The 27,192-nt window shown below is 30.0% G+C and overlaps 3 protein-coding genes across 3 annotated transcripts; 1 reads left to right on the top strand and 2 right to left on the bottom strand.

The window, feature by feature from the left end:
* Window positions 1–4,683: 4,683 nt before the first annotated feature.
* Window positions 4,684–5,508, top strand: LOC100786562 (uncharacterized). Its single transcript, XM_003529609.5, has one exon. It carries the CDS (start codon window positions 4,765–4,767, stop codon window positions 5,350–5,352), a length of 588 nt encoding a protein of 195 aa, XP_003529657.1. The 5' UTR covers window positions 4,684–4,764; the 3' UTR covers window positions 5,353–5,508.
* A 9,044-nt stretch (window positions 5,509–14,552) lies between these two features.
* On the bottom strand, window positions 14,553–19,116 carry LOC100799437 (serine/threonine/tyrosine-protein kinase HT1). The gene is made up of 3 exons (XM_003528653.5): window positions 17,781–19,116; window positions 16,620–17,075; window positions 14,553–14,965 (listed from the first exon to the last, which is right to left on the bottom strand). The coding sequence occupies exons 1-3, from the start codon at window positions 18,219–18,221 to the stop codon at window positions 14,717–14,719; spliced, it is 1,146 nt and encodes a 381-aa protein (XP_003528701.2). The 5' UTR covers window positions 18,222–19,116; the 3' UTR covers window positions 14,553–14,716.
* A 2,530-nt stretch (window positions 19,117–21,646) lies between these two features.
* Window positions 21,647–26,261, bottom strand: LOC100786047 (EH domain-containing protein 1). Its single transcript, XM_003529608.5, has 16 exons — window positions 26,013–26,261; window positions 25,860–25,939; window positions 25,618–25,686; window positions 25,465–25,522; window positions 24,828–24,883; window positions 24,688–24,730; window positions 24,542–24,603; window positions 23,978–24,091; window positions 23,735–23,837; window positions 23,563–23,612; window positions 23,311–23,439; window positions 22,961–23,212; window positions 22,788–22,867; window positions 22,360–22,486; window positions 22,113–22,256; window positions 21,647–22,037 (listed from the first exon to the last, which is right to left on the bottom strand). Exons 1-16 carry the CDS (start codon window positions 26,095–26,097, stop codon window positions 21,852–21,854), a joined length of 1,638 nt encoding a protein of 545 aa, XP_003529656.1. The 5' UTR covers window positions 26,098–26,261; the 3' UTR covers window positions 21,647–21,851.
* Between the last annotated feature and the right edge of the window lie 931 nt (window positions 26,262–27,192).

Raw genomic sequence — 27,192 nt, 5'->3', positions numbered from 1 at the left:
AGCCCCACATGTACATAAGATAAAGCACCTAGTGTTTACTCACTGCATCCGGTGGCCAAATGATTTTTTCCTCACGTAGCAACTATGTAACTAATGCATTGCAGCATTTTATGCGTATTCTCTCTGGTGGGACCAATTCGCATGCCAATTATATCGTCATTGGTTGGACCAAACTATCTTTTATTAAGTTGACTTATTACATAAGATGCTTATCTCTCTTGAGCATACTATTGTTTTAATTTATTTTTTTTATAAATAAAAAAACAACCTTGGAACTTAGTCTTCTTTAAGCCAAGATTTATAGCATAATTGAAGATAGGATATAGTACTAGCTAACCCAATAACCAAACTCCAAGTGCCAAATTTTACGGTATACTATCTACAATTGGTAACTTGAGCATGCAGTTGAGAACATAATTTTGATTTTCTTAGCTCTCGTGAGTGGTAGTGGGTTTTTGTTAGCTTCCTTCATTTGCGTCTTTTCTTATGTTTGGTTGGGCCAACGCCAGTTTAGTTTTAGGAGAGTACGTAGCCAATTGGGCAGCAGAGGGGGTCTCACTACTCTCTGGGATAAATGATAATGAAGACAGATGAAATACCTGACATTGATACATACAAACATCCAAATTTAACGTCAGTACTCAGAAGTGCATCTTTTGGCAATAATGTTGCAAGCATCCAATGCCTTTTAAGCACACTGGACTGGACTGGAGCCACCGTTTTGCACCTTCCACATAGGTTTCATTTCATAATTTACAGTAGTCTCTGTCTCACTCATATAACTCCATGGTTAATACTTGCTTTTGCTTGATAGTTGTGGACTTGTTCGGCCCCGTCCCCACTTTTTATTTTATATTTTAAAAGTGCCAGATGAATCATCACTATATATGGAACCCTTTTGGAGCTTTACAAGATAATCGATAATGTTAACACCTTTTAAATTCGTGGAAAATTCTTAGTAAAGGACTTATAAGAGGAAGCAATCTTAAGTTTCTTGTGTCAACTAATAACAAAAAGTTCTTAATTGACAGGTTGAGTTCAAAAAGACTCGTAGACAGAATTGTTTGGTAGACTAAAAAAACAAACGCACTAATTTTTTCAACTATTTTTTCAGCTATATAGTTAAATTAATTTCTCATAGATAACACGTACGCCGGTCATATTATGTTCGAAGTCGCATAATGTAAATTTCGTCCACTAATTTGGTCATATTACTTGAATGATTTCATGTATAATGATAATAGGTTGGGTGTTTAAAATACTCTTCAAAAACCCTCCTTTTTCTGCTTGAACTATAACTTTTTAACCCAGGCCAAGCATTAACAGATTTTGAAATTTAAAGCAATAGGAGTAATATTTTTTATTTTATTTTATTTTACAGAATAAAAATCAACATAATTGAAATAAAGTTAGGGTGTGTTCGATGAAACTTAAAAGTAATTAAAAGTTATTTGAAATTTGAAAAGTTAGTTGGTAATTTAAAATGATTAGTTAAAAGTTGAGTACACATCATATATATTTTTAATAAGTTAATTAGTGTAATGGTTAAAATATTTTGAAGTGTAGTATTAAAAATAATAAAATAAATTAACAATGTAAATAGTGTAAAGGTTAACATAAATAGTATAATATAAAACATTCAATAAAAATAAAATAAACCTATCATCTATCATTATTAATATCTTGAAGCAAGATAATAAAAATAACAAATAGTATAATGATTAGAATAAACAAGATAATATAAAACATATTTTGGAATATGTAAATTATTCATAATTAAAATTTATAAAAAAAAATATTTAAATATATAAATCTAGAATAATACTTTAATTTTTTATATAAATTTTTTTAATTATTAATATTTTTAAAAAAGATAAATTAAAACACACGGCTGACTAAAAAGATCAAATATATAAATATACAGTAATGCACAATCACCCAGGAGTCAACGAATCTGTCGCTGCGTATTGGAAAGGTTAATTTTATTTCAATTCAACTGAACATATTCCTGCCTATTTTACGCTTACTTGTTCGAATTGAGACTTGAGAGAGAGTGTAAGAGGGAAAAAAAAACAGAAAAGACAGAGAGTTTAAAGAAAATTAATTTATTTTTTCATTTTCTTTTATTCATAAAAGGAAATTTTATGTTCCAAATTTATTTTCTTTTTTTAATTGAAACGCATGTATATCATTCTGATTTTGAATTTTGAATTTTCATGCATGCTGCATAGTCATAGTCAACTGCAATATATTCTCTTCTAAATTAACACTTGCGTTTATTTAACGGTGTAGTTATTCTGAGACTTCTGAGTCTCGGCAACTAGTGTTTTTAGAATATTAATAAAAAAAAATAAATAAATATTTTAATTAAAATTTAAGAAAAAAATATTTTAGCAATATTTTTATTTTTTTATTATTTTAATTACTTAATTAAGAACATTCATTAATATTTTTCTTATTCTCTGTATTGAAAATCAACTTTTCAACGGAAAAGTTTGCGCGTGAATGTACAAACATCAAATTCGACAAATAGAATTTGATATTTTGTTGCTATTGAAATCAATGAGAAATTCCAACGACGGAACTTTTCTTCCCAACCCATCGCAATTTCTGAAGATACGATGATGTCTAAAGTGGTATTATATGTGGCCATTTACTTATCTTGTTTTTAACAATATCGTATTTTTTTTACATAAACATTGTTTTTGTGATACATTATTTATTTCTCATTATAAATCTACATCTTCATTTTTTTATAACAAAACTTTCAGGTGAATTAAATACCGAAAGTTAAGTTGCTTAAGGACTTTAAAGTTCAAATATTTATAAAAATACTTATAAATTATTCATAGTTGATATATCAACAACCAAAATCAAATACACACTCCTTTAAGATAAAATTTTGTTCTTTACTTAGTAATCTGGGTTTTCATTTTTAAATGAGAATATTCTTTTAGAGATATTTTTATTTTCTATGAAAATGTAACCTTTTTTCAAATTAAGTTTTAATTATAATTTTTTTTATTTTTAATTTAAATTCAAAATCTCTATATATATAAAGAATTAATTTATAAAGAGAAAATATTTTTAAAATGTTAAAATATCATATAATAAAGATAATAATAACAGTATTTTAAAAATTGCACCGATAATTAAACTAGTGAAAATACAGGTCCATGGCTTATTAGTTTAACGTGATTAAATCGTATTGGATCTAGTAATAATTAAATTTTATTTTTAATATGATATAATATTTTAAATTTTAAGTAGTAAATAAATATAAATTATGGTAAATTAAGATAGAAATTTATCAATTAATATATATAACTAAAATATATGTTTTATAGGATAAAAAATAATAATAATTAGAAAATTCATTTATATTTATACGAAATTATTAAATATATATTTATTTATCTTAAAAAATTATATATATATATATATATATATATATATATTAATTTAAAATTTAAGAATACTTCTTAAAATATCAATACAAACCTTCTTTTTTTTTTACCAATTTTGTAATTTTGGATCAGTTTAAGTTGTTCTAAAATACTTTGATTTTGTTTTTAAATTCAATAAATCAATCCCTATACTATTTCTCAATTACATCAATCAAATCAACCAATTTTGATTCATTGTTTAGAATAACTCTCAAATAGGTTTTTTCCTACATAGAAAAATGCCTACTCTAAAGCATTTAAGTTTGAGTCAAGTATTTGATTATATTCATTTAATCGCATTCAATTGGATAGCGACAATTAGGAGGTGATTTATTGTAACTGATATAGCGACTATCCCGAGTATATCATGGGCGGTCACATAGAAATTATCTAATGTATCCTCGAACATTTATTCACTGCGGGTATCTTATCGAAGGAATACATGGGGTACTCAAAGCTTGATCAATGTAAGATTGATGGAGTGTATAACCCCTTGACATTGTGTGTGTAACACAAAGAGACTTATGTTATTATAATTAATTAATTGGTGAATGGATAATGAGGTACACAAGTCCTTAATCTCAAGTGCGTAAATGCGAAGAAACTTAAAATTAAGGATCACAACCTAAGTCGGTTTAGGTACTTAGTTGCAAGCTCATCAATGCAAAAAGACTTAAAAATGAAGATCATAACCTCAATTGACTTAAGACCAGAGGACATGATAATTTATTGTTAGATAATAATATAAAAAATATTCAAATTTTCAATACATATAATATAGTTTAAATATGTATAAAAATTATTTATTTATATTGTTTTTTTATAAAAATTGACATAAATAATAATAAAACAAACAGTTTAATCTATCACTTAAATAAAAAATATATATAAAAATTACAATGCAAGAGTCTATATATCCTTCATTATTATAATGGGGGCGAAAAACCCTAATGAAAGTATGTACTTGGGGTTGGGGTAGCTGCAGCCGATAACAACACAGAGAAAGAGAAAGAGAAAATGTGTAAAAATGTTAAAGGCGTTTCAACAAATGTGGAAGCATAGACACTAGACAGGGACAAATGAGAGGCGAGGGACCCAACGCTGCACAAATCAGAAGCGTCGAATCTCGCATACGGCAGGGTAGCAGCGAGAGCAGCATGTACCCGCGTCGCACCCGAACACTCCCATAAAAAAATGTACGAACACACAGCATTTTCATTTCTCTCTCTTAATAGAGAATCAGAATAATAATAATAAAAGCACATCAAGCCTTCTAAGGCCAAACTTTTGTTCTCTTCTCTTCGTTTTCTCCTTAACCATGAAGAAGCTCTACCGTAAAGGAACCGTCCACCCCTCTCCCTCGCCGTCTCCGCCAACCATCTCCGACCACCTCTCCTTCCTCCCCGCCGCCATCCTCACCCTCACTCTTTCCCTCTCTTCGGAGGACAGAGAAGTCCTTGCATACCTCATCTCATGCTCATCCAACAACAACTTTTCCGGCAACCCTCGCCGGAAACCTAAGGTTGTCGCGGACGGCGATCACCCTCCTCTCTTCAACTGCAGTTGCTTCCGGTGCTACATGAGCTACTGGGTCCGCTGGAACTCCTCTCCCAACCACCAACTCATACACGAAATCATCGACGCCTTCGAAGACTCTCTCACCCACACCGCAAAGCCTTCTAGAAAGGACAAGAGAAACAAGAGGGGTTCAAAACCCAAGCCTCCCGAGATGACTCGCTCCGAGTTTCCCTCTTCGCCGCCGGAATCGTTGCCGGAGAGTAGCAGTAGCGGCGCTGGTGCCGGCGAGGTTGAGGCTGGTCAAGGCGGTGACGATGAGGAGAAAGGGTCGGTGAGAAGGTTTGTGAGTTTCATTGGAGAAAGGATTTGGGGCGCTTGGGGTCAGTGAATGAATTTTCAAGGGGAAAGGTGGGTTTAATCTTCACCCTTTCTTTCTCTCTTTTGTTTCTTCTTTTCTTTTATTATTTATAAACTTTTTTTTTTTGCTTTTTGTACATTAATCACTTCTCTGCAATGTATAAAAGGAAAGTGGCAGCTTCGTTTTTTTGTGTTGTTTTTTGCGTTCTATTAGGTTTTCTTATGGTTTGGTATAGTTTCAATTATATCATAGGCATTGACTAACCGGCTTTTTTTAAGTTTTTAATTTCACTCATCAACTTATAGCTAAATGTTCTCTTATTATTACATTGTTTGAGCTGAAGAACAGAAAAAAGAAATCAAACTGTTTCTTTTAATTGCCTAATGGACTTCGTCCGAGGTATGGTGATATTAGTATGCAGGGTTAACCGCTTAGGTTTTTGCAAGTTCCAGAACTTTTTACCCATATACTTGATGTTGTTTGTTGAATGGCTTCATTTAATTTTTTCAAAGGAGGAGGTTTGTAGGTTTGCATAGGTCTTGATTTTTCTTTTGACTTGGTATGCAGAAACATAACTAAAGCAACACACAAAAGATGTCTGGGAAATTTAAGCTATTATTAATGTCTTTTTATTTTCTAGTTTCCTAATGGTGGGCCTTATTGTATATATGATTTACGATTTCTTATGAAAATGATCATTAGATTTCCCGTGTCACGAAGATTTTGTTAATGGAAGTTATAGAACATTTAGGAAGGGACATAACTTGAAAGTTTTTATTACAAAAAATATTACATGCCAATGGGAAAGGTTGTTGCCATTTGGTAAGTGATGCCAATGAAATGATTTACTCCTTGTAGTGGAAGAGGTAAAAAAAACTCAAATTATATAAAGGCTTAATAATGTTTAGTCCATCGAATTAAGAGGTCTATTTCTGAAGTCCTCAAATAAAAAGCTTTTTCTGTTCTTTTTTTTAAAAAAAAATAAAAATCTACAGAGTGGTAGAAATTGAACATATTTATCATGGTAGAGTAGGCAAGTGAGAGTGAAAGATGACACGAGGTGGAATTCTTGCGGAAAAGGGAGCGGCCTGAGATGAGATTTGAAACCAGCGGCGCTTGTGTTGTGTGGTGGGGCGATTATGGCAACGTTGCAGTGCCGGTGTTCACGAAAGCCGCTCATTCGATTACCAAAACTGCCCCGTGGCTGTTGAATCTGTTCGTCGACATATGAGGGTAATGTCGGGAAAACGATTTAAGGTTAAAACAAAAATGAATAATTAAGGTCCTAATAGCGAAACAGGTGTGAAAATGAAAGAGATGGGGACGGGTAGGTGTCGCGAAGAACGAGGTCGGCGAAAGCAAAGGGCTTCGGTTAAAGCAAAATACTCTTTTCTATGGCACTCCACTACAGTCCAAATTTATTCTTTGATTAAAGCCATCTTATGCAAACGTCCTATTTGTTTAAAAATTTGAGAAATATTAATACTTTTTTCATTCTAAAATAGTACTGTAGTACTATTATTTAAGGTTTTTTTTTTAATAAATACTGTGCATTACTAATAATTATTAGTGATTAATGATATGATTGAAAATTGATATTTCAACACTAAAGGTTATTAAATTTGATGCAGTTTGGTTGAAGTAAATTTAGAATAAAAATTACAACATTTCCTTTAAAACTAAAAATAGAGTTTACAAGACCTATATTATCATCATAAAAGTTTACATACTATCCATAATAAAGGAAATGTCTTTGATGTATACATTTTACTATATCAATTTGGTCTTTGTTAATTTAAAAAAAAAATATTTTTTTTCTATCCTAATGACTATCCACTACTTTTTAACTTCTAAATTTTACTTTATTTTTATTTTAAATTAAAATAGGTAAAGAAATACAAAATATCTCTTTTCACTTGTCATCATAAAAGATCTATATTATTTAATAAGAAATTATTTTTATGATTTACGCATAACTAAATAATTATATATTATTTGTTATTCAAACATAAAAATATTATTTTTTTATGTAAAGGGATTTTTGAAAAGTTTAATTAAAAGTATTATTTTGGTAATTTGTAAATCATATCATTAAAAATAATTATAATAAATTTTAAGATTATTATAATAATTATAGAAGTTAATGAGTTTTTTATGTGTGAATGTGATCTGTAATTTTGAATGATATGTCTGCTTTAATTTTTCTAATATTTGATACGTTAATGTTTTAATTTTACAATAATGTTCTTTCATCGTTTAGTTAAGAGCTTTAAGCAAGATTTTTAATTCTGTATTTATGTACACTAAGGGTTGTCTGCTTGTTGTGATTTTAGTAAATGGATTAGTTGTTGAAAAGATTATTATACAACTCATGTCACAGCAAAGATTGTTTACTATTGTATGTCACATTTTGATGAGGGCATGATACAAAAGATTTTCTTTTTAAAAAAATTCAATTCAGAAGTACCATATGTTACTGTTCAGAGGTTCAAAATGAAAAAAAATTGAGAGGTTTTTCTTGACTTTATCCTCGTCAACAAACAATTGGAAAGGCCTTCTTCACGCATTTTGCAACTTTTTTATGAACGTTTTTTTATTTTTAATTATTATAAATGATTAGAGTATTTTATTTTAATTTTCAATAACAGTTATATATTTGAAAATAAGTTACACTCGATTATATTTAAAAGAGACACAAACGATTTTCTTACAACAGTTGTAATAAGACGAAAGGAATAATTAGTTGAGACACTTGGTTAGGGATATCTGAGGGGAATGCGCATCTCCATGTTTTGTGTTCATCCAATAAATAATTAATTGAAGTCTCTAAAGTCCCTTCTCCTTCGCCCACGCCTCTCTATAATCAATGTTTTTCCATCAACCCACTTTGCCACTGTACACGTTTCGCTAAAACTGCATGCATGTCTTTAATTCCATACCCAAAAAGCATTCTCTTTTCCCATCAAACCATTAATTAAATCCTTTATGGTTTTATTACCACCTTTTCATTTAAGTCAACAAGTGGCTGATTTGCCCCTCGACAGACTCACAACATGACAACTGAGGTCTTAGATTGAAAAAATACTTGTTAAATTATAATTGTGGTTTTTTATTTTTAAATTAAGAAATTTAATTTTTATTTTATTTTTAAAATAAATAATTTTGATTTTTTCATTAATTAATTGTTAATGGATATTAACTTTAATACTAACGTTGACATGATTTTTATGTGACAAAAAATTAAATAAAAGTAAAAAGATTTTAATTCTCTTATTTCTACATCAAAATATTTTTTTTTTTTATTTTTTAAAATAAATTATTTTGATTATTCTTATATTTGATCCTCTAATGTCATGCATCATTCTATCGGTTGTTTATCTAAAATCAAACATTGACTTTGATGGGATGTATCGATGTTGATTATATATTTATGTTGATTGTTGACATAATATTTATATGACAAAATATTAAATAAAATAAAAAATAAAAAAATAATTTGATAAGAGTTTAACTTATAAACTTTTATTTAAAGATAAAATAATAAATTATTGAGACACTTACTTTTTTTGGTTAATTTTATAAATAAAATTTTACATGAATAATTAGTGAAGAGTTATTAATTTTTTTGAATTATAAAATTTATAAATTAAAATAAAAAATCCACATTTAAATATATTTAATATGTAATTTTATGTGTATTTATTTTTATTATAAAAAATTATTTTAATATAAATTAATTAAATGTTATATATAATTTTTTTCTTATTTTATTATACTTTTAAAAAAAGTTACCTCAACTAATATATAGATTATTTTTAAAAAATTATTTTATGTAATTTATACAAATTACGTCAATTTTAAATAATATTTTATAATTAAAAATTTATTACTTTTTATAATTAAAATAATTTTTTTATTATTTATATATAAAATAAATTTTTATAATTTACATAAAATAATTTATATAAATAATTTACATATTAGTTTATGTAACTTTCCTGATTTATATAATTGGTATTAAAAAATTATTTATTAAATAATTTTTTGTAGTTAAAATAAAAATGTTAACATGTAAGTTTTATAAAAAGAAATTAAATATTAAAATTTTATCAATTTATATAATTAGAATACAAATAATTTACATAATAAAGTAAATTTAAGTAATTTTTATAATTTTCATATTAAATGATGAAACTACGTTGATTTATATAACTAGAGTAAAAATAATTTATATATTAAAATAATTTATGTAAATAACTTATATATTAATTTATGAAAATTAATCATAAGTTGGTAAAATGAAAATAAAAATAAAATGGTTATTTATTAAATATTTTTTAATTTATAAATTTTAATAATTAAAAATAATAATAATTCTTGACTAATCACACATATAAAATAGTATTTATAAAATTATTTAAACAAAACAAGTGTATGATTTATTTGTTTTAAATAAAAGATCATAAATTTAACTCCTATTAAAATTATTTTTATTTTTACTTTATTTAACTTTTTATCAGATAAACATTATGTTAACAGTTTATGTAAGTGATAGATCAATGACGGAAGAATCAAACTTATTTATTTTAAAAAATAAGAACTAAATGTTTTTATTTAAAACAAGATGACCAAAATTAAAAATTAAAAATTATAGAAAAATCTAAATTACAATTTAACCAAAATTATAATAATAAGTGAATCTTATATTATTTATGAAAATGCATATTTAAAATATTTATATAATAAAATAAAAAAAAGAAGAAAAATGTGAGATAAAATAATGAATACAATTAATAAATAAAGAGAAAAATACTAATATAAAAAAATAAAGAAAATATTATTTATTTTTAATACTACTCTTATTTATTACTACATTTTAACCTAAATATTTAATTAAATTATAACATCTTAATAAAAATTAGTAACTCGATTCTTTATGATAAATTCATTTAATCTTTGTCTGTCTTTTCCTTTTCCTTGTTCAAATTTAGTCTCTTAGTGAAGTGACATTGGATATGACATTTATTAGAGATAAGATATTAGTATCACTAGGATTGGCTATATAAGCCACATTTCTTCTCTAATTTTGATGTTATCAAAGTTTTCTCATGATGATGATTCTGCTTCGGTGATTCCGTTACGAAAGATGAGAAAGAAGATGTATTAGTGTCACAAATAGCGTTTCCAATATTATATGCTACTACTGTCGACATAAAAGGAGAAGAAAAATAAGTAGGAAAAGCTTTAATTTAATATGAGCACACAGTAAAGCTAGATAAGTTGATAAAAATCTAAGGGGTTACATTCGTTGCCCATAATTTGAACTACAATACTACTGTACTTCCTCCGTTCGATTTCATAAGAAAAAAAAAAGATTTCACACTTAATAATAAAGTCAATTTGTTTCAAACTGTGTTATATTTAATTATAAAACAAATATTTTTCTTAAACTACCATTCATTATTAAACACAAACTCTCGTTTAAATGAATAATATTTTGAACATATTCTAATTTTGCTTATATCTGAGAATAAAAAAATTGTTTTTTTTTTCTTATAAAAGAGGAGGGAGTACTAAAATGTTTTGACCGTGTAACCTATAATTAAAGCGTGGTGCATGTCTTAATTGTCTGTTAGTAATTATTGCAGTAATTTGAGTATAAGCAACACCCAATGTGGCAGGAATGAGTGAGATGTCATGATTTTCCAGTGTTGGCATAGTCGTCAAGATTACCCTCAAAGAAGACAAAACTCTTGCTGTTTTCTATCCTAAATTTTGGTTGAGTAATCTTTGACTTCCTTATCAACTTATCATGCTCAATTTTGTTTGTAATAATTTTTTCAAAGCTCTAGTCTCTATTCTTTCACGGCATGCATGACTCTGAATTATTGCCCATCCATTTTTGACTTGGTCAACATTTTCTTTAGACTTTTGCTTAGTCATTAAGGAGTATTAAATTTCCATCTTACAGAATCATGTACTTATTAAAGAGAGAAATAAATGTGTAACATTAAACGAGCGGAATGCTTTAATAATTATGAAATTATATGCACAGGGGCGGTGCTGATATTTTATAGGTGCTAGATACATATAAAATCCTTCCTTTATTGCTTAATTTTTTTTCCTCCCAACAATTTAATGGACAATTAGGCAATTTCCATTGCATAAAAACAGTAACAAAAATCTAAAATTTAAAATATAATTTAAAGTAGCAAAATTTAAAATACAATTAAATGATTAATTTGAATCTCAGTTAATTATTAATCTAATTTAAAATATCACGCTGAAATTAATCATAATAATTACATTCATTTTCAATTTCATGAAGTATTATCACACTAAATGTTTATTATTATTGTTATTAAATGTTGATTGAAAATATTGATTTTAAGTGAATTAAAACCAAATAAATTGTTATTAAGGATACCTAATAATTCACGTACGTTCAGCAACATTATTGTCTCTTCTTGAGAAAAAACCAAAAATATTGACTCATTATGATATATTATTATTCCCGGCACTCATTTTTTATATTATGCATTTATTGATTGGTTGATTATATAAAGGAAAGAAATTTCTATAAATATTTATCAAGGTGGTAGTTCAGTTAGCTAAACAGGTACGTAAGTTGTTATAATTCCGATATAGTTTTTTATTCCTAATAATTTTTTATTATAAATATTTGTATTTATTTTTTATTTCTATTGTTTAGATTTATATTTATTGATTGGTTGATCATTAACACAATTATTTTCTTGTATTTCTATCGACATTATGCTCCGTTGGCTAAGATTTTGAAAATTATTGTAGAGAGTTATAAGCAGAAAATTTTGTCTCTTAATAAAAAATTGGAATAAGCCGAAAGTAGTTGTTACCAGTAGTTTAGTATTTGTGTTTCTTAATAAAGAATTAGAATTTGATACCTGATTTAGAAATGTAGTAACGATTAGAGGTATCGTTTTACTTTTAAATGGCCAACTTGATAGGAAGAGATTAATTAAATGTCAAATGAAAGTTCCATATAAAAAATGTTTACCCAATGAATTATATTTTTTTTATAAATCCCAACGAATTATCTTACATATTAAAAAAATGGTCATGCAATATTTTTCCAAAATGCTAAATATAAACCTAGTTACAATCAAGCTTGCTGAGTGAGCAAAGAAACTTTCTTATTACGGCCTTCGGCCTCAGATTTGATATTTGTTCAGTGGGATGGGAGTGATACAATGAGGCTTTCAATTCATTTTTTTAATGACGATAAGGTGATAACGTAAAAAGACATGGTAGTGGACTCAACTATGATTCTGATGCGCAGATAAAGCCATGTTATTACAAAATAATACAACAATGATGGAAGTTTCTTTTTAGATTTGGTAAATAAACATATAAATAATTTTAATCTTTAAAAAATCAAAATCATGTTATATTTAAAATCAATTAAAATTAAATATAAATTTAACTACAGTAAAAGTAAAATCAATTTTAAATATTTGTTCATCATATGATGTATGCATTATAAAAATATAATTCTATTGGCCATTAGAGAACACAGCGTACATTTATAATTTTTAGATGCGATAACGAATAAGGTTTAGTTAAAATGATATTAAAACCAACATGTGCGCTTATATTTACAGTAAAATGATTCATATTAATACTCATCTGCACAGTACTAGTAATAAAGTCTTATATTCATCCGCATTTTTTTAACAGGCGAATTCTCTTTAATAAAATCTTGCCTTAAATATTTTTTTTCGTTTTTGTATTTTTTCATTTTCTTCCTTATATATATATATTTTTTGTTTTAATCTTTATAAAATGTATCGTCTTTAAAATATTTTAGATAATGTTTATTTACAGTTAAAACATATCTTTTATTGTTCAAAATACTATTTAGTGTATTTTAAGAATGAAAAAAAACATATTTTACAAAAAGATTAAAATAAATTTTATTTTTTCAAGAGTGAAAATGAAAAAATATTATATTCTAAAGGAAAAAAAAAGTATTTATAGCTAAAATCTAATAATACTCATTTACTACTATCTAATTTATTATTTTAAATCTTACTGGAGTACAATCTTGTAGCAAAAGCAAAATTTATCAATGTCACCGATGCCGGTCTAAAAGTGCTACTGCTAGTCGCATCCTATTATATGCAGTCGATTAATATTCTCCTTTTAAAACAGGGTCATATTAGTTTCGGCCTTGTTATAGTATGAATTATAACTTCATAAGAGAAAATAGCCACTGGCCAAAAAAACAAGAGAGAACATAGCCGAAAGTTGCCTTGAATAGTGGATAACAAGGAGGATGTTTGTGCAGATAAGTATAACCGCTAATGTAAATCTCAACAACTAAATGATCCATAAATAATTGATTTTTTTTTTTCATTTTCATATTTGCTACTGGCCTACTGCTAACTAAGGCTATCTTTCATGATACTGGATACTTTTAATATGCTGCGCCACAGATTTTTCAAGATTCATGTGCCCCACTACCCAACAAACAGCATTTTTTCCCCTTTATTATGTATATGAAGCACAGCCTCAAAGAAAGCGAACAGAAGGGTAATAGAAAAGCAAAGCAAGGCGTGCATCTAGTGTAACATGCCACACTTCTGTGAGTGATACTACTTAAATATGAAATTATAATTATTAGTATGTTTGTATTAGATTCAATTTTCCAATCAATTCCAAAATCATGTTAAAAGTCAAAGCAACAAATAATTATTCATGGGTGTCTATCACAACAGAAACTTACTAATTTGGTTAGCAGACAGTTCCAGTTCTGTGCAGTTCTTTTATAGTTAGCTTGCAGGATGTTTAATTAAGGTGGCAATTAACTTCTAAGACAAGAAGAAGGATAAAATATCGAGGAGGGTTCCGACAATTGTGTAGTTGTAAGACTAATGTCAGCGTTTTTGGTGGGTGGAATTTAACAGTTGCCAATGTATTAATGAAGTAGTACTTTGCTTTGCTCTCATATTGTTTGGTGGATGGATGCTGTTTCTGGGTTTGGTTAATTAGCATTTGGTAGTTGGTGGTTGGTGTGCTTCAGATCACGGTTCACTGCTACAGAAAATTATATAATTGCACATTTTTTGCATGCACAACATAGGATAGCACATAGTCGAAGCAATTAATTCCACTGTATAACTCTGTAATTTGTACTAGACTAAGACTAGTTGTATGTTTGCAAATTAAGAGTTGCTCAGATCACATTCGTCTTTAATGAAATAACTCATCCCTTTGACACAACTGAAAAAGGTACAGTTACATAATACAGTTGAAAGAACATATGAAGGTAGCATGTGTAAATATTCAAGTTATATGATATGAGCTTCAATATGGATTGGAAGGAAAACAACAACAATATATACCTTATAGGGAATCAAGCCTGTACAGGTATGGAAGAGCTCATAGGGACGCAACCTTTTAAGCGCTCAATAATGACATTTTTGTTGACTAGGCCTGAATGATGGGTCAGAGGAAGACCCTCCTTAACACATTCATCGTACTTCTCCAGAGTACACACAATGTCACTGAAATCTGGCCTCTTTGAAGGGTTTGCTGACCAACAACGCTTTATCAGATGGGCAAGTGCTGGCTGGCAACTAGCAGGCAGTGGAGGCCTTTCATTCTGCTCAAAATCAGTGCTTATTATTAAATAAAACAACACAAAATACTGCACTATATGCATCTGCTGTGTAGTAGAAGTCGATCTAATTATAAAACATTATCATGACAAGATTTATTGATTTTTATAATATTTATACTAACAATAATTTTTTATAAGTTAACGATGTAAAATTCTTTATACTTGCAACATATAAAAAATAAACATATAATCCATTATGCTTACTAATTAAGTAGGGAGGTCCATAAGGAAAAGAAGGGAGGAAATCCAAATGCTATTGATTTGTCACATTTATGCACCATAATGGAACAACTTTTTACTGATATATTTTCCTACATATTATTATTGGGCCATCTAGGGAGTGTTTGATGGGACTACGGACAGAACACATTCAAGGCCCATCCATTAAGTCAAGACTCATGTTGGTCTGTGGACCCCCTCCCAGAAAAAGTCAAGACCCATGCTTGCTGTTTAATTTTAAAAAAAGCTAACATAAAAAAAGAATAAAAATTGTAAGTAAGATAGAGTTTATGATGTGATTAGTGGAGTGGTTAAAACAAAAGGTGATTTGTGGATCATTATTTTTTTACATACGATTTCATCTTCCGACAATACTAATCAAAATTCAAAAGGAAGTCTTACCAAAAAAAGATAAAGAATTTCAAACGGAAGATAGTACCATTCCTCACGTGGAGTTAACCTACAGTGGTCAAATAATTCCAAGCTTCCATTCCAAGAATGCTACCTTGCTGGCAACAGTGATTTGGCCGGATACTACGTGTATTAACTATGAAAACGTTTTATATGCCTTCCATAATTCGGGGGAAAGGAGGGGGGGTTTAAATGTGACATGATTAAAGTAATCCCTCCAAGAGTTTTTTAGTTGAAATGAATGACCAAGATAAACAAGAATAACAGCTTTGTGTGGTTATTTGTTGATTTTGTTCCACCATAGGATTCACATTTGTCAGCTGCTCCTTAATTGCGTATTTTCCCATACAGTGGTAAGTGGCCTACTTTATTCTACAGAAACTTTCTGTTCTACACGAAAACGCAATGACCAAGTAAACTTTGATAAAACGATTAATTTAGTGGTTACAATTTGTTTGTCACCTTACGTTTCTGTTTTATAGTTACAATAACATGTTATCGAATTTTTTATATAAGCAAATCAACATTTTGGACGGGATTAAAAGAAGAAAAATATCTGAAGTCCATAACACCCGAACTCTGATAAAAGACATTTATGGCTCTGAAACTATAGTCTTTAGTCACAGACTCAGAGCCAATTGAATTGCGAGTCAGTCGCCTAACTATTAACGTTAAGTAAAATACTAAAGCTTAGCTGTTAGCTCAGTATATGATTCAAGAGTGGCTTTCAAAGCATAACAATGTCCTTTCACATTATTACAAAAAATGTGTTGCCTCTTTATGGCCAGTGTTAATAATATACCAGAATAATAGTTTGATTTATCAAGAGGCAAGATGAAGATTTTAAACAGTGTAAGGAGCAGGAACCTTGTTAATAGAAAAAAAAAAGGGGGACAAGAGGCTATATATGACAAAAGCATAAAGAAATATATTAATAAGCACTATCATAATAAACATGATATGTATATATTGGTCAAAATTTAGGTATAGGAATCTGAGATCTGACCTTCTCAGCAACAGCAAAAGCAGCCTGTACAGGGGTCATTCCTTGGAAGGGAAGAAGAGCGGTGGTGAGTTCCCAAAGCACAATTCCAAAACTGTAGACATCAACTTTACGAGTGTAAGGTTTCTCCTTAATCATCTCCGGTGCCATCCAACGATATGTTCCCATGTTTCCCTTGGTCTCCCGACACCGCGTTTCAAGACACGATGTTCCAAAGTCTGCCACCTTAACCCTCATCTCATCATTGAGAAGCAAGTTATTTGACTTCAAATCTCTGTGAATCACACCTTGCGAATGAAGGTACTCCATGCCTCTAGATATGTCAAGAGCTAACCTTAATATAGTTTCTATTGAAAGAGAGTATGGCTCTTTCTTGTTCAGATACATCCTCAGAGTTCCTTGTGACATGTATTCTGTTATGATACAGTACACCGGCGGTTTTTTACATGCTGCAATAAACTGTAAATTAACGGTCATTTAAACATCACACCTTAATTAGTCACCCTTTCATATTATTATATGGATAATTACACACTCCCCTGCAGTTGCAGTTCAACATAATAAATGCTAAATGCAATTGACGAGTATAACCACGACATATAAATATAAATCATACTATACATGTTGCATCCCGTAAAAATACACGACAAAAAGTCAAAAGTAAGGAAATATTTTTTTAGAGCAAGTTGGTGTTTTGTTATTAAGGTAATTTACTAATTAACATTTCAGATGTTCCTCCCTGCCTACCTATCATTCATGAAAACACTCATCTCTTTTCTTTTTTCATTTTGTTTCCAGTAAAGTGTTAATTAAGTGGCAGTGGCCTGTGGGTATTTATTTATATCTCGGCTGAGTGTCAAAGACTAATCTATTATGACACGGAGATTCATTTAAGGGATTCATCTTTCTCTCAACATCATACGCCTAACTAAAGGACATGATTATCTAACACGTCCCTAAAACATGTTGTCAGGGTCCATGGTAAGTTATGTTTGTAGTAGAATTTTGAAGTCAAAACAGTTCAAACACTGCTTTGCTTCAATTCCAAAACCGACACAGACAAAAAGCTATAAAGCAAAACAAACAAAAACCATGGGGACAAGAAGGTATGTGTATGTTCACAGACTCACAGTTGAGTTCTGTAGGGTGTAAGAGCTTAATTACCTGCACTATGTTAGGATGAAAGAGACGTGAAAGTAAAGCCACTTCAGACTTGAATTGCTGTTCGAGCAAGCCTCTCCTCTCCTCGTTCTGTGTGGGAATTCTCACCATTTTGACAGCAACGGCTCTCTGCTTGTAAATTCCACGGTAAATTCTACTGTGAGCACCAGAAGCAAACTTGTTACCTATGAAAAGTTGAGAAAGGTCAGCAGTCCATTCTTCTTGATCCTCCTTTGATGCTTCCCATGTCTCCACATTCTCAGAGTCCAATATCATGGACCATGATTCCAAGCTATCAAATCTTCTTCTCTCCATGTTCTCCAAGTCAGAATCCAACCGGGTTTTGGAAGATGAACAGGGTTCTGGCAGAGCCTTACTCTTGAACCTCCTCAAACGAAGCGCATGGAAGCATGAGCCTCCCATTGAACCTCTAGCAAAGTGCATGCCTCTCAAAGACTGAAACAATGATATGCAGTGACCGATGCTTGCTTTGCTTGTCAAAACAAACTGTCAAAAGGAGATTTTCTTCTGAACGTGTGAACGGATTTCAGGAAGTGCATAAACCGATTCCGAAACATAGGCTCCAACAAAAAACGAAGAAGAAGAAGAAGAATATGTGTCAATATGATGATTCATCTACGAATTCAGAAAAGACCCTTTTGGCTTGTATGAGAAGAAAAGAAAGATGTGTTCATGTCAAGCAATTGCCACACTTGGCTTATCAATTCAAAGCTGTGGAGGGTGAAATTTTTTGCAGGGAACGTTCATGAAGATGAAAATTGTAAAGAGAGAAAGAGAAGAGAAGGAGCAGTTTTCACGGTTTGTTTCTCCAGATAGGACGGGTTAGGAGGATTAGGTCGTGTAGCACCATAAAGATGAATTCAAAGGGTGAAGCCTCAAGTGTGTCTCGTGAGTGCTTGGTTCAAAAGTAGTGCGAGAGAGAGAGAAAGAGAAAGAGGGAGATAGACTTTTTGCTCGATGTAATTTAATTGAGCTACCTTGCTTCTGTTTTTTTGGGTTTCTTTTCTTGCATGCATCATCACATCATCGATGTTAAGTGGCCAAAGTGCAAAGCATGGTAGATTTGAGCTTTGCGTTTTGCTCATCCAACAATTTTGCACTTTTCATTATTCTCATAGTTTGGGATGTGTCCCATATCCCATCCTTTAACTGTAGTAGTACCACATCCTTGGCACCAAAAAAAAAAAAAAAGGGTCATAGAATACATGTACATGTGGCACGTAACATAACGAAAAGATAAAGATTAAAGCGCACACAAGTGCCAAGTCAAGCACCGTTGGATTTGATCCAAATGCAAGTGAAGTGATGGTGATTAAACTGTTAATTTATCTTTCCAATTGACGAGGTACTGAAAGGTACAGAAAGTGTAGTACCTTAATTGACGGATTCGGATGAACTATATTTATGGTATTGGCAGACATTTTTTTCTGAGGACCCTTTATTCGATCTGCGATAATCAATAGAGCACTAAATAAAAAAGATAACAATTTGATCTAGGCAACATTATGTTCTTTAAGCATTTTAATTGTGGATCATCTAAGCTTATATTCCAAACCAAGCATTGGATTGAAATTTTGCAAAGTAAGAGATTCTAAGCGTGGAATCGGACCTTTTAAAAACAATTTGAAAGGCGTCGAATCTGATTAAGATTAATGTGTTGAGAAATAAATTACGAATGTGGAAAACAAAACGTATAAAGATGAATGAAAGATTATTAAGGGAACATAATACTCGTACCAAACCCTCTGTTTCACCGTCCAATGCTTCATTCCAATTCCTCCACATGGCCCAAAATAGTTTGATTCCGATTTCCAATCAATATATAGCGACGAGCATGCCGTTGATGAAGTTTGATTATTTTGTATTTTTCCTCCCCTAGATACAATTTAGTCATTCTGTTTCTTTTTATGAACATAAATTTATCGTTTTATACTTATATTTGCATATATAATTTTAGTAAAAAAAACAATTTCTATCAAATTCACATGTATTATAAGTTGTTTTTTTTTATAATAATTATCTTAAAATTCATATCTATGATAGTTTCTACTTTATTAATAGTGTAAAAAAAAAATATGCTAACAATGTGTAGATATTAAAAGATTAATTTATATTCAATAATACTTTTTAAATATATTTTCATATAAATTTTATTCAAAAAGTATATTTTCAATAATTTTTAAAGGTAGCTTATGCCTACAAAATGTGAATACAAAAATATAGATGAAGAACAACAAAAGATATGGAGTTTTTTTTTTTTTTGACAATACAAAAGATATGAAGTTGTACATGATTCTCCAACAAAAATCCCGTTAATTAAATCTTGATTAATCATATCTTTTCGGTGTCCTGGACATTGAGATTTTTTCTGGTTTGTTTATCCGTGAAACTTGTTCCATGAAACATTGGATGATGATACTTAATTGAAAGGGAAAAGGTCATTGGAAGCCGAGAGAGAAAGAGAAAAGCTAGATGCTCTTTATAATCGTGCACATGGCTAAGATGGGAGACAAAACAATAAAGGATTTTTTTATAAATATATAATATATGTAATATCAACTAATAATTGATTAATCTGAACAATCTAACTCCATTTTGAATAAAGGTGATCAATCATATTTTTTGACGGAAATTATTCATCAATAGAATTATATTGATAAATACTCCATACCAATATTATGGATAAAAAATAACATTTTGAGTATATTAATTCATTAATTAATATATAATAACCTAAACATGCTACAAGATTGAGATAACTAATGAAATACTAATGATTACCCCGTCTATTTCTTTTTTAAAAAAAGTAAAGATACCTAATGCCAATGTTTCGACATATATTATCATGAGAATTGAGAAAGCCTGATAATCACCTACCTTCCTTTCATAAAACAAACTAAACGGATTGCTTCAAAAAAAAAAAAAACTACACGGATGGGATGATTAAAAGTTATTGTGAAGGGTTACATTTCTCTAATTCAGTCTAAGTGTTTATTCAGTGCAATATGCATAGTTTATGTGCTAATAAATGTGTAAACATTGAAAGAGTAAAAAAAAAACAGCAGAGCAAAGAAAAGAAAAATGTACTTTATACGTAATTTATATAACAAATGTAATAAAATAAAATAAGAACAATATTTTTTCTGGTTAGTTCTTTTAATTTAACATATTCAGAAATAAAAGAAATACATTTTAAAAGACAAACATACTTATCAATAATTTTAAAAAATGATTATAATAAACATATTTATCATAATCTTAATCATTCAGTTTTTAATCAATAATTATAACCATAGTATATTTTTTGAAGTGTCTTCTAACTCCCGTCACGCCAAAAAAACTAAGTATGTATTTGTTTTACATAAATTACGCATTTCAAAGCACGTTGAACATAATTTCTATTGAAAAAAGAAAGTTATTGAAACCATGTTACAACACTTGCAGACTGCAGTGAAAAATTTATCTTCAAAAGCTCCCTCGGCATTAAAAAGGAATATTAAAATTAGTTTTTTTAAAAGATGTAATAAAGATTATAGACAAAATTTTAAATTCAATAATAGAGATATTCAAAATTGCATTATGTCTTGTACAATATTAAAATTAATAATTAGATGTATAAAATTAGTTGTCAATGACATTAAAAACAATTAAGCGATACTATGAAATAGTAGAAACAATTCCTATTGATTATTCTCCAAATAACAGTTCCTTTGTACATTTTAAGCAATATGGAAAAAAAATTATAACTAAAAACAACCAAATCGCACTACCAACACCCTAAGGTGGACTACTAGACTCATGGAGGAAGTGCATGGAGTGTGGGAAGCAAAAGGAAAATAAAGAGAGGGTTTTTACATATTAAAAGGTGTATCCATACACCTCAATTTGAAGCATATTAGACAAGGTCAATATATTGGATGGGCCGTGACCCATGGGGTATAGACTATAGACATCCAAACATCAGTAAATCCAACATTTTTAAACAATCTAAACATCAAAATCTCAGCCAAAAAACATTCATCACATAATAACATGTTTAAACATTCTTTTAATTCAATCATAAGGATTTCTGAATTTCTTTAATAACTCTGGTATTTCATATCCAAGCATATCATCGACGGCTTGAATCATTTTGGGCTTTAGTTTCTCAAATTTGTCAATGCTATAGCCACTCAAAACCTCTCTGAAGTGTTCTACATTGGGAAAATCACCAGCTGGTAGATGAAACTCCCTTTGAACCTGTTTAGCAAGATTAGACATGATAAGCATTAAAAAATTAAGGGAAATATGGGAGAAGAAGGGGAAGGAGGAAACCTTTCTAAATTCGTCTTCAAGATTATCTATAAGCCTTTGTTGAGTCTTAGCTTTGCCCATCATTGCAGGCATCTCATTCCTAAGATGACTAATTATATATGCATGAATTTTAGCAGATCTAGCACGTTTCACAAATTCATTGATCTGCACAATTCCAAAAACATCAGATTTTAGAACCAGATATATTATAAACAAGAATTAGGAGGATATAGCATTACTCATAAATATTATGAAAATAGGACCATACCCGACTGTCGCATGCCTTCCTTGGAATATCTACCAAGTCTGCCAAGAGATCATTCTGTTCCTTCTCAAAAAGTTCCTGTCCTAATGGGCCAACAAAGCCTTCGTTTATAGGCTTAACATTAAATGAGCTGCAGAGAAAAGTAGGATAAACTTACTACTAAAGAATGTCAAATTAATTGGAGAAGGGAACAATAGATGTGATGTGAAAGCAATGTGAAACATCGACAAATGCTATGCATTTAGATGTGAGTTTCAACCATAAATTGTTAAGAGAAGACAATAAAATCAAATTAGTCACCAAAACTGATTGAATCTTATGTTCAACTGCAACAAGACAGTGCAATCTTAAATCAATGGTTAAATACTTGAATTGATCCATTGTAAATAAAGCATTAATCATTAGCTGTATTTGAAAGTTGAGTAACGTACCCAATATATACACGCACAACTTCTGGAGTATTCAGAACTTTCCCCAAAGACCACATCAATGCTCCATAAACTCTCATGAGCTACAATTTTAAAATGAGGCATAGAAGTAAGTCAATGAGTAAATAACAAATTTATTTAGATCAGGTTAAATTAAGTTGCCGATACTGCATTACTTGTTGAGTATCAATTTGGTCTGCCTTATTCAAAACCACACGTATCTTGTCATCATGACCACGTAGAGAACCAATTACACGTTTAAATTCATCACTAATGTCAAGTTTATGAGGATCAAATAGGAGAAGAATCAGATCACATTTCGCAGCAAACCAAGAAATAACGCCAGTGAAATCATAACTTCGTTGAGTCCTTTGCTTTTCTCCAGATAGGACACCAGGAGTGTCCACAAATGTTATTTCATCTAGCAGCTGAAAGAAAAAATTACTTCAAGTTCAAGGATTAATAAATGACAAAAACCAGTTGTCAATGGATAAAAAATGAAATTGAAAATATATAGAAAACTCACTGGATGTGGCATTTGAGAACACTGGAACTTCGACAAAAATGAACCACCAAAAGTTGTAAGGCCACTAAACGGCATATCAGCATCAACAGCTATTGTATTTCCAGGAATACTCCTTTCATCAGGACCAGACTACAAGTAAAATTATATTCAGCTTTGAACCTCCATGAGCGCAAGCAAAGCACAAATGAAAACAACAAGGGAACAAATTAACAATTTTCAAAGCCAGTACTAGAAAAAAGAAGATTATGGTACCATGACAACAACAAATCTGTCAGTTGTAGGCTCTGGTCCAATGTGTGCTCCTGTGTGAAGAATTAAAAGGTGACAAATGATCATTAAAGTAACTTGTATCCCTCGATCCTATACTTTTTGCATGAATGATTTCAAATAATGCATCTGGTACATTATCTAAAAATTAACCAACCTGGATAATCACATCTTAGTAAATGTTTTATGAAGGTTGTTTTCCCTGTGGAATATTGACCAAGGAGCATGACCATTGGTTTAGCATCAAAATCACTGTTGGTCTGAAAGACAAACCAAAACCATTCTTAAACTTAATATAATCACATTTGCATGAATAAAATGTCATTTTAATTGATATTAACATGTGTAGTTCACAAAAATTCCATATTTTATTTATATATTGGGTGTATATGTCACTAACCAATAATGGAGATACAAAATCATTGAATCGATAGGTGACCTCCAATGGCTTAAGCCTCTCCACATACAATCTCTTCAAGCCATCAATTATCGATGTAACTGCACTGAGAGGTAACTAAAATAGACCAAAATTTTATGATCAGAATATACCTGGCAAACAACTGAAATAAAGCAAGGCATATGTAATATAGCTTCAAAAAAATGAGTTCATAAATTCTCCAATACTGCCTTGTATTCATCAACTGATTCGTAAAGGCAATGAATGTATGCAAGATGAATTGCTATCAATTATGAATGCATTTACCTCTCAGAATAATTCGAGCATTTATTCTTTAAAAAAGCATTCACTAATTAAAAGGTGTCTTTTAATTTTTGCACAAGAAAAATAATTATCATTAGTTCATTACAGTCTTCAAATGAATATACAAAATTTAAAACATTTTTACATGTTGGTTGTTCACCTGTAAAACCAAAGTGACTTTTCGTTTCTGCATTTTTAAGAAAAAAAAAAAAAAAAGCAAACTACTTATTCTTGTCAAAATGCACATCTATTTGGGGGACTTACCTTTTTTACAGATTTTGGAGCAGCCCATGAATTGAGTGGCAAAGGCTGAGGTATAGCAGTCCCTACATTATCAGTAAAACAATACAATCAATATTAATGAAACAGTACAATGTCATGAATGTTGGAAAAATAATTACATGTCTAACCAAATACATCAGGTTGGGCATTTACTGTCAAACTCTTTGTTTTCTGAAAAAAAAAGAAGGAAAAAACATTAAGAAAAAGAATCAGCAGCAATAATATGATTTAATTGATAAAGACAAAGTAATATAAAAAAAATGCTTACTGCTATTAGAGCATCTAGCCCTTCCATTACGGGAGATTTAATATTTTCCTTGTCAACTGAAACCAAAAGAAATGGAATAATCAAATGCATTGAAAAGAGTGCATACTGAATATTACAAAGTATGCCATATAGATAAAAGGGAAAATAGTCTCTTTTAATCCAATAGATAATATATATTCATATGGCATCAATATTGTAAACCATTATTACTCAAATTGAGACCAACACCCTCCCTGTTTAGGTGGCTCAAGAAGTTTGGTAGGTTATCCATTTCTATAAGTATCGAGACCAGCAGATTCTCAGTTCTGTTTGCTCGGTCGATGTTCCTTAATATTTAAACTTATAGGACTTGAGAAATAAAACCTCAATGAAGTGATGGAACTTTCTTTCTTTCACGTATCTGACATATCAGTTAATTCAGCCTTGAAGTCACACACTGAATTGCAAGTATAATGCCAAATGATTCACAATTGACACATAAAAGAGGTCATGAGACCTCACTTCAGGCATCCTTACAAGTTACAACCACACATTGAACCCGGATCATGGTTCACAATGAATAGAGGAAGCATCTGACAAGGTAAAGATCAATACAAACAAATAACAGGCACGAAGGACATTAGGTAAGTGAACCTACTTTCAGTTTTAAGGATATCTGAGTTGATATCGTGTCCCACCTGTGCCAGGGCAACGAGCTGTTTATTACAAGAAACATTCAATTTTAAAGTCAGATTCTGATATCAGATGATCCATATTAAACAGCCATAGTCAATATTTCAAAACCCCAAACCTGCATTGCCATAACAAACTCTTGAAAACCCAAATATCCTTGTCTTTTGGCATCAGCAATAGCCCAAACCTGCGGAGGGCAAATAGAGAAGCAAGGATGAAATTTCACAAAAAATCGTCTCATAATAAGAGAATGGCATAAAAGGAAATTCAATTAACCTAACTCAACTAATGAAGAATGATTATAACAGGAAAAAGCATTATCGTCACATAATAAGAGAATGGCATAAAAGGAATATATACCTGCTTGAGTTGAGAGCGAGATAAGTTGGAGAGAGCAAAGAATTTGGTTGCATCATTTCCAGTGATGCGGCCATCTCCGTCTACGATCAAAGACAAAAGAATGAGTTGTAACCGAAAGGAAATGGAGAATGAAATGAAGCGAAGCAGCAAAACCTGAGTCGGCTAAGTTGAACCAGTCCTGGTAAGTCTTCAATTGCTCTTTCGAACACGAATCGATCCAATCGGAAACTGTTTTCATCTTCGGAACTGAAGAGTTTGATTTGAATAATCCCTGAGCGACCAAGGGGTTGAGAGGTCCTTTCCTTGCTTTTCAATTTTTCGAAATCCAGTCCAGGTCCACTTTAATTAATTTGCTCCTCATGGGGATGGGCCCCTTAATTTTACGCAACACAGATCCATAGAATACCTGAATTTACGCAACTCTTCCTTTTCATAGTTAAAGTTCATGTTTAAATTAATTTTATGAGTCTATATAACTAACTATATGGCATCTATTTTCTTGTGAAACAAAAAAAAAAAGTCATACAACTCACATAAATACTTTTACTAAAAATGTTATTGAATATTTTTTTTCCTCACTTAATACAATGGTAAACTCACTTGAGGATAGCTTGTAGTCTTGTGCACACTTCTACATGCTACTTAATTCATCAAATGATTAGCCTTGGTCATTATAAAAGGAATTGAAACCTATCTATCTTTTAAGTATGTGATTTTGAATTTAGTCCTAATATTTTTATTATAAAAAAATGTTAAAAGAGAAATTCTACTTTAAGTACATGTTCTAAGAAATTAGTCTCTTAATTATCTTATCTTATATGATATGATATATAAATATTTGAGAAATAAAAAACAAAAATGTCAAACAATATTTTAAGATTTTTTTTCACTTGCATCAACCAGCTAATAGATTTGTTTGGTGAACTATTTACTTATTTTTTTTTTCCACTTATCTAATAAGTTATAATTCATGTTATATAAGTCACTTTTAAAAGTTTGTTTCTAGCAAATTTGACATTGAAATTTTTGTATGACAATTATAACATATGTTTTCTCACTTATTGTGATGGCATGGCAAAAGAAAACTTATCTAAATAAAATTAAAAGAAGAGACACCAATTTGTATAGAAAATTGAATTGATATATGGGTAAAAAAAATTCTATAAAAAGTTAGTGAATAACACAATAATAAATAAAAGTTTTACACCAGTGTAAAACAATTTCCATTAATCCACAGTTGTAAAGAGTTACATATATAAAAATGATAAATATCGCACAAACATCATAAACTTTGTGCATACAGAAAATCGACGGCACAAACGAGTTTTTTTAG

The sequence above is a fragment of the Glycine max genome, chromosome 7, assembly GCF_000004515.6.
Source record: "Glycine max cultivar Williams 82 chromosome 7, Glycine_max_v4.0, whole genome shotgun sequence".
Classification (NCBI taxonomy): domain Eukaryota; kingdom Viridiplantae; phylum Streptophyta; class Magnoliopsida; order Fabales; family Fabaceae; genus Glycine; species Glycine max.
Note: the sequence above shows the minus strand (reverse complement) of the source record. Positions and strands in the feature narration are given on the sequence as shown.